The following is a 19,832-nucleotide window of genomic DNA, read 5'->3' on the forward strand; positions in this document are numbered from 1 at the left end:
TTAATAAAAGGTACTCAGCTGGACTGTAGATATTCTTTTTCCGTCATTAGCAGTGATATATTTTGCACTTTCACAGTTTTCTGATCCTCTCTTTTCTCATGAAATACCATTTCCTCTCATACATCTTTAAGCTATATGTGTGCTCTCACATTTATTTTTTAACAGGATTGCAATGGTCTAAGAATAAACAAAAAGCTGGGGTCAGGGAATGAAAATGTAGGGGAAGTCAAAGTTCGAAAAAGAAAATGAAGCATAAGCCTGCCAGGCGAAATTCAGAACAAAATGCTGTGTTTTAGTAAAGAAAAAGCAGAGCAGGATGAAGAAAATTAGATCAGAACCTTTTATGATCTTCTTTGGAATAATAAAAAGAAACCTAAGTGCATTTTTAGAAGCGCACAGATTTGGGGTTATTACTGTAAGATATGCATGAAAGTCATTTTTTCATGTGACTTTAACACTTTTCTCTGTTAACAAGTTCATTATTTCATAAGGCTGTTTCCTGTAAAATCTTTTCTTTCTATCTCTATGTGTATTTTAAAGGCATTTGGACTCATTATAGATGAGAGGGTTATTACCATTTTTTAAAAGTAAAGCAGTAAACTTCTATACAGATTTCCACTGTCACATTCAACTTAACTCATTTATAGATATTTACACTTTACAGATATTTTTCCACTTATTGGGATATATATGGTCCATTTAGAAACAAAGGAATGGCTTTCTGTTGCCGACCCGTTTCACCATTTAGATTCTTCAGGGGAGGGTGGGACAGAATGAAAATAATTTTTTGAATATGTTTAAAAAAACTTGGTAGGAATCTGGACCTTAGGTCTAGGGTATGGATTCAGAATTGATCCTATAATGTTATCAATCCATCTCAGTCCTAAGCGGAAAAAGGGTTAATTTAACAGCCAGGCAAATAGTGGCTAACAGCAGGACTAGTTTAAATCTATTTCTTAGTTTTATCCCTATGTGTAAAAGGTTTAGAAAAGTGCCAAGGCCTATAAAGATCTTTGCATTGTGATAATGATACCCCAATGCCCTATGGCAATGAACCAGCAGTATAGACAAACATAATGCATGGCAACACATGGAAGTGGGTCTTGTGCTTTCTTTTGCTTATTAGGGTGTGTTGAAACACAATGGATTGCCCTACTGGAAGTCTGATAAACCACCACATTGACATGAATGGGCCCCTAAAGATGCCCACAGCCTTTAAAAAAGTCAACAATATAGATAATTTCAATTCATTTAAACTGCTGGTAAATGTATTGTTACAAACTATCATTTCAAAAGTTGGTGGTTGCCATATGAAAGTTTTATGTTCCTCAGAACTCAAGCCTGTATTTAAATCTCTTGGACAAAACTATACATTTTATACAAATAAATAAAAAAGTGCCTAACAATAGGCTTTAACGGAGGTTGATTAAATGGGCCAACTCAACACAACTAATATCAGCTGAGCAACAATTTTTTAGAAGCAGCGCAGCACGATGCATGTGCAATTTATTAGTGAATTGGGGTATTGTTTAAAATGTCTGGCCCCTGCAGTGATAGATGGCTTTTTGGTTAGCACTTCACCTATAGATTCTAGCCAAGACATTATCTGACAATAGTTTGCATGTATACATGGTCACACCATGTTAATGTGGGTTTCCTCTGGACACTCCAGTATCCCTCACATCATCAAGAACATTACCCCAGAAATTATCATTGGTGTATAGAGTAAAGTAAGCATCATAACCAAATTGCGCTTTTTAGGGAAGTTCTACAATTTTTGGAATTTCTGTTTGGACTTCATAAAGCCAAAATTTGGGAATCGTGTTTGCATGGCTATAAGGTGGAAGAAATTCAAAAAGCTGACATAAGTCAATGTACTGGTCTAATAGGAGAATGCAAGAATAGTAAATATATAACATTAATGCTATACTTGAATCAGGCATGACTGCATTTTTGCTTTTTTGGAGCTATTCTCTTTATTAACAATTCTTCTCCTGCTCTATCGATGCTTTTTATTACGTTTTGAGACAGTCAGGTTTGATGGGTACAAGTTTTTTTCAACATCCCAGTATGTCAAAACAAATATCACAAATTTTTCCTTGACATTATTAAGGCTCAAATAACTTCAGCACTAACAATAAAGAAGAAAGTTTAATAACAGAGGAGGAAAAACTTTATATCATCCTTCAAAAGCTCAATAAAGCTTTCAACATAAAAAAAGAAAAAAAAACTTTGCTTCTCCTTCTTACCCTCCTCATTTGCAGCATATTGTTGTAAAATGACAGCTGTACTTTAACTGTTGAAAGCTTGTTGAACTAATCAGAACAGTATTTATTCAGGCATAAGTTTGTTCATTTATTGTTCTTTTTTGTGGTCACTAATATCAGTTACCAAATTGTGCCTTGGTTTAACAAATCGTCAGCTTTCCCCATTGTGCTAAATGTTTTTGGCACTACAGATGGAGGAGACAGCAGTCGGGGTTCATGTTTAGAGGTGTCAGATAACAAAATTGGATTCAGGCTGCCATTTACGCCAGTATGCCGTCTTGGCAAAGAGCCCCACTCAAGTAATACAACTGGTACGTCTGCCATTTGTTAATTCTGCATAATTAAGCAGCAATTATACAAGTCATTGTGGAGTCTCAGGCTTATCATCTGGCTATCCCTTAATGGAGTTTCATGCTAGTTTGGCTATTAATCTGCAATAAAATAAAGTTTTTCAATGATTGAGCTATAAAACTATTAGGAACCCAAGTATGAAGGCAGTTACAGATGCATAATGTTCTGTCATAAGACAACGAGCTGCTGTTCAGTGTCTGTAAACCTTTCTATTACATATTTAATAGGATTACTAATCAGTGGTATGTCATGGATAGGTTACATTAAGCTTCATCTAGTCATTTTCTGTTCTAACTTTTTTCAATTTCTCTTTTTTTCAATTTCTCTCTTTATGTCTTCTTTTTTAACGTTTTTGTTTTTCTACATTCTCTGTTTTCTTTTCCTTTTTCCAGTTATCTTTTTTTTTTGCCTTCATAATGTATTTCTCTGGAGTTAGTTTAAATGTATGCAAACCAAATTAAAGTACACATAAATTTCATAAAGCTTTAGCATATCATTTTAGAAGTTCATCATTCATTTAAATATTATTATCTAATGGTCTTAGCATTAAGGTCTTTGTGCAGACTCTTTCTGGTATAGGGTGACAACGGTGTACATTTGTGCTGTTGCATTGTCAACTTGTCGATTAATTTCTATATTGAGAATGGAAACAGTAGTGCCAGTGCACATTACATAGGCATTATTTAATGTCACACCATCTTGGAACCTGCCATGAAAATTCACATGCAACTATTGCCTGAGCTCTTACATGTAGGCAGGAAAAACAAATGAAAAAAAGGAATTTATATTAAAACTAATAGAATGGTATTAGTTTAGATCTAGGATATGGAACATAGAAACAAATGCAAATCATATTACACATAGAATTGGACATCTCCCACAGCATATCTCTCAATACTAATCATTGTACAATCCTATATTTTGATTAATTGGCTGAAGATAGAAGATTTTCCATTAATTTTTTTTAATGGAAAATAAACACTTCATTGGATGATTGCTTTTGTCCTACATGTTTCAGCTTCTTTTACAGTGTGGGTAAAAAAATACTGCAATGATGTGATGTGAATTGTGTTCTGTACTATATTACTTTGAGTTTTTCAATCAGTCATTGCTGAAGGGACTCATATTGTTAACTATCTAAGACAATCTAATAACCCCTGTTTATGATGCAAGGAGTTCCCAAATATACCCCAACATCCTATTTTTGTCTCCATTCAGAGAGTTTGATGTGCCTTCTAGACAGCTGACTAATATAGGCACATTGTACATATAACTATACACAGACAGATAGATCTCAGCAGTCAACTGGACAGATCTGACCACCCGTGGTTGTGATCCCAATAGTAAAAAGCGGACATACAGTATATATAAATAGGACATTTCTTTACAGAGAAGATCCTACACTTGCTTTCTTGATTGATAATTACTATATACAGTATAAGTGCCTAAATTGAACATGAACTGTACAACTGGTTTTAGAAAACTGGGCAATTGTCCTGGACTTCCACTTTCTCCAGAACTCCACTTGATTGACTATTAGGGGTTACAGGAATGCCTCCACTTTATTTTTGCCCAAGGGTTCATTTTTCCAAAACTAAGGTACCAGAACAAACCTTAAGAAACTGATACCTGTTTATTTTATCACAAAAGAGGACAAGCCAGCATGTTTCTGGGGTTCTAACTAGTGCTTATGATCATAACTTAAAACTTGCTGGTAAGCATGAGTTTAAGCCTTAACTAGGTACATGTCTGGAATACATGCACATTTCTCTTTTTTACCCCTTTTGGCGTGCAGCAAGTACAGAACAATGGCCATCTATGTGTCAGATAAATGGTGTGCACCTACCTTTCAACAGCCAGAGTTGACAACAGCCTGCCTACTTGATTTCTGTTGCATTACAAAGGACACAGCCTTCCGCTCATCTCTCACAAACCTTTCTTGGTGCATAAGAACTCACAATTTTTGACAGAATAATAGTTGTTTCTTTGTAATTTTCAAATATACAAAACAAAGCAATTTATTTTACATATTTAGCAGGCCAAAAGAAGCAAGTAACAAAAGTTGATTGATAGGCTTTACATACACTTTAAGCCATGGGTCCCCAATTTTAGTACTCAAGGACCAGGGTCTGCACACATTTTTAAGATATCTCAAGCAACAGCAGTAACTAACCTAACACAAGGGTTTACAAAGAGTCAGAAATGATCCTGTTTATTCCAAAATAGAGTCTGCAGGTGCTCCTTGATGACCCCTGCTTAGAAACCCTACTGAAAAACCTTACACTGGGCCAAAGGAGCAAACACCACTGGCTAATATTTGTAGGTTTTTCCATGTCCATGATGTTAGGCAGAATGGAGTTTGTATAGTGCAAAAGTTGCCATTAGAAGAACAAAGCCACATGTGGGGGGTGGGGATTTCAGCCAGGCTGGAAATATTTACTTTTTTCAACCTTAAAATGTTTTTATTCTTAAGATCGAAGTAGTAATGGGAATGTTTTACATAAAATATGATACTAAAATTATTATTAATATATCACTGTGTGCAGTCAAGAACAACTAATAGGTTTATAAGCCACTCTGAACTTTTCTTGTTTTCCTGAGTTCTATCAGAAATATTTTGTATTCTGTAGTGCATGTCTAACCTTTATCCTGAGCTGTGTTTTCCTCGGCTTTTTCTTTCTTCTGTTGTGATCTTGTTTTTTTTCACTCCTCGTTCCCAGCTGACATTTTCTTTTTTTTTTTCTTTTTCTATTTATGTGTCGCAGTTTTTCGCTTTCTTTGTTATAAATTGCCTATCCAAACATGGCTGAAGCTGCTATATTGCAGTAGAAGAAGAACAGGGAGACAGACAGGGCTACATATGGGAGGAAATTAAAAGATCTATGACCTGAATAATTCTTCAAGGGAAGAGAAGATAACCTGCAAAGACACATTTGTGCTTGTATCTGAGCAGCAGGGTTCTCCATATCACGCTGGGCAGATATATAAGGCATTATTAACCTTAGCAGTGCAGTGCAGTCATCTTAGCTACTTTTAACAGTACCCATCAATCTTACATTACCGAACCTGGTGATCTGTATTTTTTACCAGTCTTACAATGTGTAGTGATAAAAAAGAAACCGTAAAACTGTGTAATGTATCAATTTTGTGAAGTTGTGTTTTTATATGGGTTTTCCTACAGTCATCTTGCTTATTTTTTTCAAAGCTTTATATTAAAATACTTATTAGTATATTCCCAAAGTAATTCGTTTGCGGTCTGATTCCGGATGGAAAATTAGAAACTAATATAGAGCTCCCATAGCCTATTCAGAAAGACCATTCATTTGGAACCAAATTCCTCTGTCCTTGTTTTCATTTCATTTGTCTCTGTTTTTGCTCTTTTGTACAAAAAATGCACTATTTCGTATCTAACCTCAAATTTGGTAAATCCATTATGGTGTAAATCCACTATAACGAACCATAGTTCTGGAAAAAGCTGAGTTTGGCAGTCTTTTTCTTTACATATTGTTCTTCCTGGTGGTCGAATAGGGCTGTCATTAGTCCTCACGGTTCGTACCCAAAATGGACCTCTTATTTTATTTTGCAAATTAAGTTTCATCTTCACCAATGTAATAATAACATAATGAAACCAATGGTTTCCATTGTATAAATTATGTAAAGGAACCCAGATTGTTCTCACCTTGACATAGTCAAGTCTACTCTATGGGGTGCTTGGTAAGTCAAAGAGTATTGTTAACAGTAAAGCAACTTGAAAATCATATTATATTGATGATTATTAGAGCAGCAAAGCTTTGTTGCAAATGTTGCCAAAGCCACCTTAACAGGAGCATGCAAGGATTCTAGATTTGGTTCAATTTTTTAGAGGATAGATCAGAAATGTCTCAAAGACCCAAAAACTACCATCAATATCCATTAAGAGCATCCATAATTTGCTATGTGCCTTGAGTTTGTCTCGTATAGTGATTAGTGAGCATGACCCACAATTCCTCCTTCTTGTTACTACATACACATTGGGCCTGATTTAATAAAGCTCTCTATGGCAGGAGAGAATAAACTTTCATCAATGAAGCTGGGTGATCCAGCACACCTGGAATGGAATTGGAATGTTTTGAATCCTGGAACAGATCCATTTCAGGTTTACTGGATCACATAGCTTCACTGATGAAAGTGTATCCTTTCAAGCCTTCGAGATCTTTAATAAATCAGGCCCGTTATGTGTATATGTACACTCCAAAGTCTACAGTGTAAATGAAAGCTCACAGTATTGCCACCTGGCAGCAGGGCTTGATGGTATTTAGGTCTGCTGCAGTTAAAAAAAGAGAAGTTTATTGCAGTTACTAAGGTCTAGAGCTAGAAAAAAATTCTATGGGAACAAATGTCTAAATTAAAGTACAGCTATTCGGAATGCTGGGATAATTTTGTGTTATTTTCACGTTTCAACCCAAGCACCCCTGTGCAATGAAAATGGTGGTGTTGATAATTGATTTCTCAAAGATTATACTGTCAGAGCAGATAGAAAGAAATCCAATTAGATTACACAGGCACTCCAAGATTTATGAGTGATACATTTCAGCTGCTTTTAATTGATTAGTTTACTCTGAGTACACAGTGTACAACTGTACATCTTTTTTCCTATAAAAGTATTTAATATGTAAATATGCTCGTAATGAAAACATTTTAAAAAGGTTCTAATGAAAGTTATATTCTGTGATTGGTACAACGCATAATAATTGAAGGATAAAAGAACGACAGAAGGAACTCACAACTTATTGCAAATGAATATTCATCATTTGTGTGTTGCAGTTATGAGTGCTGAATAGGCTTTCAGAACAGATAATTTCTAATACCAGGCTTTCCAAAGTCAGACAGAAATAATATCGCCAGCCTATAATGTGACCACTTATAAGAATTATCATTGTGCATCGATATGCACCACAGCGACTGCTCCAAAATTGTTTACATTGCATCAGTTTCTGCGACCGACCACTTCAAATAAAAATAAATAAAAGCCTTCTGGATTCAAATAAAAGCCTTCTGGATTTTTTTTCTAAACATGCTACACAATTCCAGGGTTATTGTAGTAATACTACTATGTGAGCTATCATATCTTCATATCCCAACAAGATCTGGTCCTGGATCCAGATTGACCAATACCAGAAACCCCCCAAAAAAGAACGACCATTATTCCACCATATAATTGTATTTAGTGCATAATTACCCGTGCAAATTGTATCCATATTCTTTATTAAAAACTCCTTTTCCCAGTAGAGTCTTGGGAAAAATTGCTAATAAAAATATGGATTCAACCTTAATGTGTTTTTCTTATGTATCCTTCTGTTTCTTCCCTAATGTATTGTGTCAGCTGTCTTTTCTTGACTCTGGTTAGTTGTCTTTGCCCTAGTTACACCCATACTAGGGAGTATCTGTAAAGCATTATATACAAATTTCATCTTGTGTGGTTAACATAAGGGTTGACATTGGTGAGTCCATGTACAATTAAAAGACTGCTGGGAATGGAGGTGATGAGAGTGAATACATGGATTCTTTCAGGGAGTTTGTTTTCTTTGCGATTGCCCTACGCTGGTCACAGATCTGGCTTCCACATGCAGAGTCTGGAGACACAACACCGATTAACACAAGACCTCGGGAGTAAAAGCTAAATTATCCTTCCGTACTGTAACAGTTCCACATATGGGCAGCAGTGGAGAATTCTTGGTGTTCTGTTTAACTCTTTATTCAAAAACTTTATGCTCAACAGGAATGACCTTGTCTGTACTGCTCACTGATAATTTGTCTTTATCAAATGGAAAATTAGCTCAGACTCACAAACCAGAACCTTTCCCAGGAGGATATCTGCAATGATGCTTTGACAAAGATAAATGAGCTGCTGAAACTTGGGTTGTACTATATATATAGAAATGTCCAACTTTCCAAACTACAAGCACTGCAACTATTATGGTTACATTAACAACATCTTCATTGTTCTTGAAATTTATAGCAAATTTGCAGAGTTAAGACTATGTCTAATATATATATTATGCCTTGGTAGTTTGAGTCTGATTGGTGATACAGTCATCAAGAGAGGAAAAGTTGCACAGCACAGACTTTGGTGGACAGACTTTCCCAAACATTTTGGACCTGATTTATTAAAGGTCTCCAAGACAGTAGAAGATAGTCTATGGGAGAGCCTGGGTGATCCGGCCAACCTGGATTAATTCAGTTATGGGACTGACAAAAATTGCCAACTAATAGCAAATAAGAAATCAATTTTTGATTTGCCAGATCATCCAGGTTCAACCATGAAAGTCTATCTTCTCCAGTCTTGGAGAACTTTACTAAATTAGGTCCATTGGGTCATTTCACAATTTTCACAGCTTCTCAAATATAGAAGGAGCTGTGTGAAATATGCTTTTTCTTGATTCTGCAGATATTGTTTGCTTTAGGGTGACCTACAACATACATCAAGAACAGACCTATTTACATAAGCTTTCTGTTTTACAGCATGGCCTGCTTGGTATTGCAGTTCTTTGGGTACCACGTGTCCTATCCATGTCCTATCAAGATCCATTATCATTGCAGGCAAAGCATTTTGGAATGCATGCATTTGAGTAGCATTGTGTTTGAACACAATAGACAGAATTTCTACTATGTATGCAAAGCCTTGTGGTTATATAAGTGGATATTTCTTTGATATTTACTGATTTACCTTTTTTATGGAACTGAACTTAAGTCATTAAAAATAATGATTTTGTAGCAAAAATACCTAAATTACCTGAATTATTAAATCAGATTTGCAAAAAGTATGGAGTATGCTGGTAAAGGCTCACATTCCATGAAATATCTGTCAATGGTGGGATTTTCTTTCACTTTTGATGCTCCCAACCACCCAAACCCAATCCAAATCACCCAAAGAACATTTTTCTCCTGGTGTACTGCAAAACAAAATGTAAAAATAGAGAGAGTTAAATATAAAAAATTACATAAATAAAACCTAAAGTCTATAGAACTGTGTAAATACTGACATGAAAATTTACATTTTGGCACTTGACGATAAAAGCATAGAAACATTTATTTTGTATACTTGTTTTATGCTTAAATTCTTTCTGCTTTTGACAAACATTCTAAATATGTCTACTTATTTTTAAACAAAATACATGTCATAATAATCATTTATTAGGGATGATTTTTATTCAGCTGTTACAATTACAATGTGCTCTTTTGGTGTGTGTTTGGAACATTTATGGATTAAGTCAATAGGGTACATAAGAGAGCAATAATGATATGTAAATTTTATTAACCCATCACATTCATTTAGATTTTATTTTATTGTAGTCAACTCAGTTAATATGACCTGGTTTTCACATTAAAGTGATTGTCACCCCTAAATGGTTGGTACACACAAACAGATCTGTTGCCAATTTTGCACTCAACTGACCAGTCCAATTGATGTTCTGATTGTTGGAAGTCCTGAAACACTGAACACACAAGGGCAATATTTCTAAATGATTTGCTGTGTATTCACTTTGTTTATTTACACTATTATACTAATATGTATGTTTGCAGCCAAGGGACACAAACCTGACCTGTGAAATTACTTTACTATATGGCCATCATGACTTCTATGCTGACTATACAGCCAGTAAGCATGAGTGTTAAGAATAATAACTTTTTTATTGGCCACACATTAAGCAAAGAATTCTAACTATATGCTGTTTAGCCCTTTGGTGCAATACAAACAGTTAGCAGTACAAAGTGACATTACAGCATATAAAGCACCAGGGGTGTAGTGGTGTGGGCACGCCGTGCCCTTACTTTTTTCGGTACCCCCTGTATAGGATCTCCCTGCTTGCTCGCCATGGATAGCCTTCACTATTACCGTGCCCCCTCTTCTTTTTTTATGACTACACCCCTGTATAGCACATAATTATTACTTTCAATCTACTATTACCAGTATGTCCAGTTGTGGAAGATCCATTTTAAAAATTGGTCATAATTACTGTATGTATTTCCTCAGACTGATTTCACATTTCACTGTTTTATTGGATTACAAATTGATCTGAAATGAAATAAATCTCATGTGTACCAGTCCTAGCAATACATTTATTAGCTTCTTTTGGTTTGTAACTGGTACGGCTGATTGCATGTTTTCATATCTGTTCAATAAGTGCAAAAAATGCCTGTTGATCCAACTAATTCCAATAAGCTTGTAATTCACAACACAATCTGCAGTTATTACAAGTATTCTTATCTGCCCTTTATCTGCCCTAAACACCCTTGCAATTAAAGTATCAAGAAAGTTTCTTTCTTCATCCTTTCCAACGACTAAGCACTGCACGATGCATGAACGAGTCCTGTACATACAGCAATGTTCTGCTCTATGGAGAGGGGAGGGGGAGAATGACGGAGCGCCCCCCCCCCCCCCCCCCCCACTGCGCGCTCTCCCCCTTCACTTGCATTATGATCGTTCATCGTCTGTGGATCCTCCAGGACAGACGTTCAGACGATGAACGATGTACGCTGTACACACTTCGGATTCTTGTCCGATATCGGCCCTGAGCCGACCTGTGTAAGTAGCTTTAGGGTGACAACACTGCTACTCCATAGATACTGCACAAGTGTAGTCACCCGAGAATAAGACAAAAATTACTAAAAATAAAGCAGAAGTTTGATTAATATAATCTGACAATCTATGGAACTGATACGCTGCAAAAAATATTATTTTTGTGCTTGGGTTTAAATACATTTTTTAAAAAAATATATATTGGTATTAGATATCGCTGATAGCAATATTTACTTTATAAACATATAAAATGTCTGAACCATATGATACTTTCTAAAAACCTTTTCTTGATACAAACAGATGCATTATACAATAACCAGTGTCTCGTGTATTTTTTTCTAAGCTAGCGTGAGCGTGTGATCTTTATGTCTGCTGAATGCACTTGCACTTCTGTCTGGTCTTTTAGTTATAATAAAACACTTCATCCCACAGATGTTTTGGCCTGCTGCCCTCAGTTTTTGTCTCTTTTTTTCCAACGTCGTCTAAAATAAAAAGATGCCCATTTTCCGCTCCTTCTTGCTTCACAAGACCCTATTTTTCTCCTGTTGTCCCAACAAAGGGTTACTCCCAGGAGGCTCCAATTGTCACGAGATGGAGAGATGATGGCTAGTGATCACAGTCAATAGCTTTGATTAACAATAAGGTAGAAAATTAGCAATGCTAGCTTTCAGCCATTCTGCCTTCCCCTCTCCATATGCTCAGTACAGCCTGTACTGATTGCCCCACTCTGGGCAGTCTACATGCTGAGAGACAGCAGACAAGGTGCATTGGAGAGGTTACAATTAAGGCTCCATAAACAGCGGATGAAAGATAAAATTGCTGACATTTTCAGACCTACATGAAAGCCTGTTTTGGGGGATCCTGATTAAGATGTTTCACAGGGAAGTGTCCTGTCTGCTGTTTGCATGTGTCCTCCTGCTATGCTTGGATTTAATTGTGTCTGGATATGTGCTGAGCAAAATTGCAACTTCTGTAACTACTATGAACCCATCATCTGCAGCTGTCATATATTTCTTAACAGACACGGATGACCTAAAAAGGGGAAGCAATGGAGGAACTTCACCGCCCACATCCGACAATGATGACAACTCTGTGATCTACACAGGTAGAGTGAACCACTTTAACTTTTTTGGTATTTATTTCTAGCTAGAAGTTTTGATAGCTTCAGCTTTAATGCATTGAGTCTGATTTAGTAAAGTCGAGGCTGTTCAGTTTGAAAAGTCAATGGTGGTAATAATGGTAAGTTTGTGTTCTCACCATGTGCAAGGAAAGTTTAAAGAAATTGATAGTTGCTCTCATTTAATTGGTTAGTTGATGTGAACAAAGATTCATTTTATTTAAAAAACTTTGGCTATGCTTAGTGATTTCTATTCTTTCTTAGTAAATCAACCTCAATGCATCTTTTAGCAATGGCATGCTTAATAAAGAGTCAGACACAACTCATTTCTCAGTTATTATATTACCCATTCATAGGGTATTCATAGTCACCTAATCTTTCCTTATGGAATCCCCCCAAGGTTCTTGGCTCTGCCTTCTTACCATTTAGTTTTATGTATCTTGCACTCTCTATAATGGTAAGTTTAATAAAGAAACTTTCCTAACGTGTCCCTATCATTGATAAATTATTAAAGCTGCCATTGCTGAATTCAATAAAAAAATGCTAACTGAGTGGAAGAAAGTCTGATTTTTGGGTTGCAGTAGTTTCATTCTCACCTAAAACAAGAATGCAGATAAGGATGGTACAACTTGTGCCAAAATTAGCTGAACATCAAGGCTGCTGACTTATTCTGGATCAGTGATTTTGAAAGTATAAAAAGGCAAAAGATCAGAACACCAACCAGACAAGCTATATTTTTGGAACTAGGTATTAAATGGCAGTTTACAAAATCCCTCAATGATAAGTCTACTTAAATGGTCACAGCAGATTGGTGGAGGGGTCATTTAATTAACAGAGCCTCCAACAATCATTAGGTGGTTCATAGCCCTGAAATCCAACAAAAATCGAAAATGATGGTTTTTAGAGGACTGACCCTTCAGGCAACAAAACACATTTGGAGTATATTATTAATCTAGAACAGGCAACCTGTTGTGTAGTCATGGCTCCTAATATGATTTATGGAATGTTGTTGTGGGTTGCTGCTAATGATGAGTGCTTGATGTGTGGCCAATATCCATATTGACCATACTTGGTGGAGCTCTAGGGAGTTAAACCCCAATATGTCACAAGCATCATACTTTAATACAGTTTGGAAATGTGGGGTTTAGAGGTGTAAGTGAGGCAAACACTAAAAGATTTTTCATCACTAGTTGTTGTATTCTGTATTCCTCATAATTTCTACTGGCACTGACGTATAGTCTTCGAGTACTGGACCTATCAAAAACATGGCATTTCCAGGCAAAGCTAATCATCCTCCTGAGCACAACTGAATTTATAAGAAATGCTTATACAAATGAATAGTTTATTACTGTCTTATCTCTCTGCTGTCACACTGCTTTTCACAGAGCTCCTTTGCGAATGGCATTGTGAAGACACAACCGGCAATGACAGAGCGTGCTTGATAAAGTAAATGAGTTATTTGCTGTGCTGAAATAACTTACAGTGCTTCACAGAAGCATCAGGTAGTCACACATTGTAGAAATTGGTCAGGAACAGTCACATCTTTTTTAGCAAAAGGGCAAATGTTGTGTATACCAGTTCAACCTAACTTTTGCAGCCTTGGGTTTATTTCTTTGACTGTGATTGACGTGTCTTTGGGGTAATCCCAAGAAATACTTCTAAGGGAGCAGTCTGTAAACATGTTTGCATTTGTTGGATTTTTTAACATATAAACTGATGACCTCATGAGATGTAAATTCTTGCTGATATCCTAGAACTGCATATAAACAAAAAATGGGGTTACCTGATTATATGAAAATATGTGGGCAGCATAATGTCTCATGAGGTTAGCACTCTGGCCTTTGCAGCACTGGGTCCCAGGTTCGAATCTCGGCCAGGACACTATCTGCATGGAGTTTGCAAGTCCTCCCCATGTTTGTGTGGGTTTCCTCTGTGTACTCCAGTTTCCTCCCACATTCAAAAAACATGGAGTTAGGTTAATTGGCTTTCCCCCAAAAATTGACCTTAAGCTGCGTACACACTTCCAATTTTTATCGTTGGAAATGAACGACGAACGAACGACGAACGATCGATTGGGCAAAAATCGTTCGTAAAAAAAGTAACCAACGACGCCGACGAACGAGGATAGTCCTTGGAAATGAACGACCTGACCGGCGGATCGGATTGGACGACCATCGTTGACCATCTATCGTGTGTACGATCGTTCATTGATCGTCCATGGTCTGAGCATGCGCGGTGAACGAACGTTCGCGCACTTCCTGTGGTGCACGTCACTTCCTGTATCGTTCAAACGATCGCATCTATCATGTGTACAATATCTGCGAACGGTTCGCAGATATCGTGCAGGATCGTTCGTCGTTCGTTTACCAACGATAATAATTGGAAGTGTGTACGTAGCTTTAGACTGTAGTAAAAGACATATGACTGTTGTAGGGACATTAGATTATGAGCTCCTTTGAGGGATAGCTAGTGACATGACTATGGACTTTGTAAAGCGCTATGTAATATGTTGGCGCTATATAAAAATACTGTGTAATAATACCAGTCCAAGTGTGGCTACTTTCTGGACAAAGGGTCAGCTCATGATTCTTAAAATTTTAGGGGGGGAGACTGTGAATAATAAATAGAAATTGACCTGACACCATTTGTATTACATCATCATAGGTGTCAGAGGTAGGATTTTTGCCCCACCTTTGGTGTCAGTAGAATAAATAGTGCCTCTGGGGCAAAGCAAGCCAGGACCACATTCATCCCACTGGCCACAGTTTGGGGTTATTTGGATGCAGTAGTTGGACTCGTTGGACTAGTGAAAGGAATAATGCACCATCATAGGAGAAAAAGTTCCACAAAGGCAGGGCAAGTGAAGGACCACATCTATCACATTGGCCACAGCTTTGGAGGATCCTTGTGATTGGGAAACACAATGGATCAGCAGGTGGAACCAACATTGGTTGAGTGGCTAGCCTAAGAGATAAGGGTTTGGGTATCCTGAAATGACCATTCCTTGTCATTCACCTGATTCATCTTTGAGGCAATTTATGTTATATTAAAGATCTGGCACAATGATTGATCAATGGAAGGATATATATATTTTTTTACCATACACACTCAATTCAATAAATTACATTTGACGTGAGATTATATACTAAGCTTCAATAACCTCTTTGGTTTTTAGGAGAGATTTGCAACCAGTATAGTTCTTTGCTAACCTGTCCATAGCTTCTATCCTGGGCATCATCTGATTTATATGTGGCATCGGAGATTGAACCGGTGTCTCCATTGGATGGTATGGTGATTACCTGTTATAGGTATGATGATATGGAGCAAATGATAATTGGTGCACCAATTTTTCTAAGAAAGTAACAGTATATTGTGTGCTTTAAAGGTCTAAGCACCACCTGACTCTGTATATGTTGCATTTAGGTAGAGTTGGATTTGGTATGTAACACGATAAGGAACCCCTTCTAATATTAAATAATCTGAGGTTAGTGAGAGAAATTCCTCTTGTAGTGGTCGTTATACCAGACTTATAGATAACTAAAAAGTGTATTGATGCCATACCAAAAGCTTTACCCAATGGCATTGGACTTGCAAGCACCGGTAGACTGGAGGCAAATTGGTAGCAGCTCGGAGAACCCCTAGCAACACCTTGAGGAACCTTAGGATTTTGATGAACCCTGGGTGAGGATGGTTGCTTTAAAGTAGCCTTTCTCAACATTTTTATGTGGCAGAACCTGTTAAAACAACGTTCAGGTCTTAAGGAACCCCTGATACAATTACTATATCCACAGATCACAGTACATGGTGGTCAGTACGAAGATTGTCTCTTACACTGTTGGCCATTGGGAAGAATGTCACCTTTATGGATAGCCAAAAAGATCATTGGTGCCAGTAGTAACTGACCTGAGAGGCACAAGTTGCTAATTCCTCAAAGAACCCCTAGCACCCTCAGGGGAAGTGGTGGCCAACGTTTTTGGTCCCGCGGACCACTAAAATCACCGGCACCCAATCGCGCAGGAGCCGGGTGTCACTCAAAGGGGGAGAAACCTCTCCCAGAATGAGGTCATTATGTCATAAGACCTGAGCCTGCAATGGGAGAGCCCTCTTCCCCGAGCCTGAGAAATGTACTGGAGATGTGGTCCGCGGCTCTGGCCGGTGTGTACCTCCAGCGCGGTCCTCCTCCTGACCCACAGCCCACCACCAAAACTTTCTCACGGACCACTGGTTGGTGACAGCTGCTCTGGAGGAACCCTGGGGTTACACTGAACCTTGGCTGAAAAACACTGATTTAAAGTATATTCATGTTTGCAAATGCCTTTGATTGTTTTCCTACAAAAATTCAGTGCTAAGCCCTAACTAAAACTACTTTACTGTCACCACAGGCCATAGTAGAGTTACACAAAGAGGTCCCTGCCTGTATGTCTCCTGTAACCATACTATTGTGTTTCATAAAATAAAACATCACCCGGGAGTAAAGTGTGACTATTCTCTGCTTGCACTCTTGTGATCATTAAGTGGATTAGAGGGTCCTTTAATCTACTTAACGTGTTTAGTGTTTATTGTACAGCATTCTAGCCCTTGTTTGCAACCATTTATTCTGTATAACAAAGATCACCTACCTGGCTTTCAGGTTTTTTTCTGTGATTTGAAAGCATCGCTGCACCACAGGGCTGAACCTACTTATTCATTATCTTTATTGTGTCAGCTTCTTGCCACCTCTATTGCTGGCACATACACACTCATGATTCCTCTGCTCCTATCTAGGATGTCAGGCTTCAAGAGAAAAAAAATTGTGAAGTTGCAAACAGTAGCAAGTTATTTAGTCCAGGGGGGGACTCCATTTTATCATTGTTTCAGCACACTTCTGTTAATCTGTCACAAAGTCATCGTTTATAACAGCACAGCAAGTTCCCATTCTTCCCTAGAAACAGTTTCCTGGCAGATGAAAGCTTTTGTTATTTAGCAATTTATAATGCTGGCTGTACAGGTCAGGTCACCAAGAGCAAAACCCAAGAGTGATTGACAATATTTAGATTGCTGCCATTCTGCTCACACTGCAGGCTGACAATAGGGACCTGCATGCTTTTTGATCTTGTCTCTGGCAAATGGCTTATTAACCTCTTGGATGCTGGAAAGTCCTGGATGCGTCCTCTGCTCTCTTTTTTTATTTATGCAATGATGGGTTATGGAACAAAAAAATTTCCTTTTTTTAATCTCCTTCTATAGATAGATCATTTCTCCATTATTCCAGCATGTGTTAATTAAAGCTGTCATTATGTGAAAACATACTGTGCTTAACAAAATTATTATGAATTGATTGATTTTGTTAATTAAAATAATTAGAATGAATTAACTGATTATAAAAGGCCTGGAGTGCTAAAAACAGCTGCATGGGTTCCAGAGCAATGATAAATGAAATTCTGACTACTTGCTTCTATACATTGATCTATGAGCTTTATTATTATTAATAAAAATAATAATAATAAACACTCTATATAGTGCCAACATTGTATGAAGTGCTGTGCAATAAATAGCCTTATTTACAACTTACTTTTGAGTTTGGTTTTAAGTTACATTGCATTGTTACTGATTTGGATTATGAATTGTTTTGTTGAATCGTCTCAGGCTATTTAAGAAAATCATTCTATGTGTGGACACCCTTTGATCTCCCTAAATGATCAAGTGTCAGAACAGGTGTCTCAAGATATCGTACTGCAGACGCGGTGCCATTATTAAATAGACCAACCCCTAGCAGGGACTATTGTAGTCCCTATAGCAGATCATTGTTATAATTTATCTGCATTTATATAGCACCAACATATTATGCAGCACTGTACAATAAATAGGGGTTGCAAATGACAGACAGATACAAATAATGACACAGGAGGAAGAGAGGACCCTGCCCAGAAGAGTTTATAATCTACCTTCTCTTAGTTCCCCTCTCCATAGTACAGAACAGGCCATGTGGCTTCTGTCTATACAGCAATTGTTCCTGTAATGATCACTAATGATTGTTTTAAACAATTATGGGACTTTTGTACAAGGCTTAAATCTGCTCTTTAAAGCCCTGTACACATGTCAGATTTTTGGTGCTGGAATCAATCTTTTGTGATTGTTTCTGGTGGCAGCAAAATTAAGCAACACTGTATACAGAGTGTTGTTTTGTTCTGGGGAGGATGAGCAAGTGGCACCCTGCTGTATTCTCCTCCATATGAAATTACAGTGATTGTCCCCACCCTGTCTTTTTATAATTTGCCAGGACGAATTGATGAAGGAGGTTGGATGATTTCTGTACAAGATGTTGGGGGATAGCTGTACACATTCTGGTTGTGCTCATCGCAGGGTAACATAGAGTGTGTGTGTGCATAGCTTAGTATAAATAAAGATTCCTCTTTAATCAGAAAAATTTTATGACCAAAAAGGATAAAAGTATTTATTTGTTGCACAATTCTTCCTACAAATACAATAGCCAACATTTTCAGATTTTTTTTCTCACTTCTACAATCTCAGTTTTTGCAGTTCTTCACAAATATTAAATTACCGTTCCTGTTCACAAAGTTCTGTTGTGTCCCTAAAAAAATTGTATGACCCTTACTTCCATACACTGTACCAGACATTATGCCACTTTACTTGTCAGGTGATCCTCTACCCCAGTTTGTACTTTATGGATATTACTCACAGCATTATTAAATAGAGCGATAATAAAGAAGGGACAAGGATGGAGGAATCACTGCAATGGTCTTTTTCCTATTATTACCATTAGCAACAAATCAACAGGCTAGAATATAGTTTTTAACATGCTAATGTCATTTCAGTACTGGTTTAAAGCGGACCTAAACTCAACATTTTTACTTTACATAACATGTACTTTACTTTATATGTAAAGTAAAAATTTAATTGATTTTCTTTTTTGAGCACAACACCTTTTTTTTAAAGACTGAATGGGAGCGCAAACCTCCTTCTCAATCTCCTTCTGCCAATTCTTTCCCTTTCACATCGGGCTATGTCTACGGATCTCATACCTGTGCATTGTGAGATCGGCTGACATAGCAAGAAAACTGGAAAGGAAAAGCAAAGATGGCGGCACCCGGCACTTGCTTGCAAACAATTCTAGGATGATGCAGGACCGGATTAAGGGTAGGTACAGTGCCATTGAGGGATCTACGGGACTAAAGGTATATGTTTATTTTTTATTTTCACTTTAGTTCCACTTTAACTTGATAGACTTATGTCTTTTTCCAACCTTATGTAACTGTTTGAAAAGTAATTTTCATTACAAAATCATAGATACTTATTTCATTTTAGAAATAAATTGGAAATAAACCCAAAACTAACCCAAAACAATAAAATCACACTTACCTTCAAGCTATCTATCCCTCAGGAGGTTTCTTCCATCGGGTACCGCGTCGTCCCGGTATCCGACTTCGGTCCAGCACAGAAGGAGTGCTAGGCGCCGCCATCTTCTCCTCTCTTCTTTGGTGCTCTTTTTTCTGCGTCACAAATACCACACTGCACAGGCGCAAGATTGGGTGATGTA

General features: G+C 37.3%; 1 protein-coding gene across 2 annotated transcripts in view; it reads left to right on the forward strand.

The window, feature by feature from the left end:
- Positions 1–19,832, forward strand: part of ROBO1 (roundabout guidance receptor 1) — a 649,014-nt gene that overhangs the window by 312,229 nt on the left and 316,953 nt on the right. For both annotated transcript variants that reach the window (XM_072431970.1, XM_072431971.1), the window contains exon 3: positions 12,200–12,283. In XM_072431970.1, the coding sequence (XP_072288071.1) occupies positions 12,200–12,283 (84 nt within the window). The remainder of the gene's footprint in view (positions 1–12,199; positions 12,284–19,832) is intronic.

Source organism: Pyxicephalus adspersus, chromosome 1, assembly GCF_032062135.1.
Source record: "Pyxicephalus adspersus chromosome 1, UCB_Pads_2.0, whole genome shotgun sequence".
Lineage (NCBI taxonomy): Eukaryota > Metazoa > Chordata > Amphibia > Anura > Pyxicephalidae > Pyxicephalus > Pyxicephalus adspersus.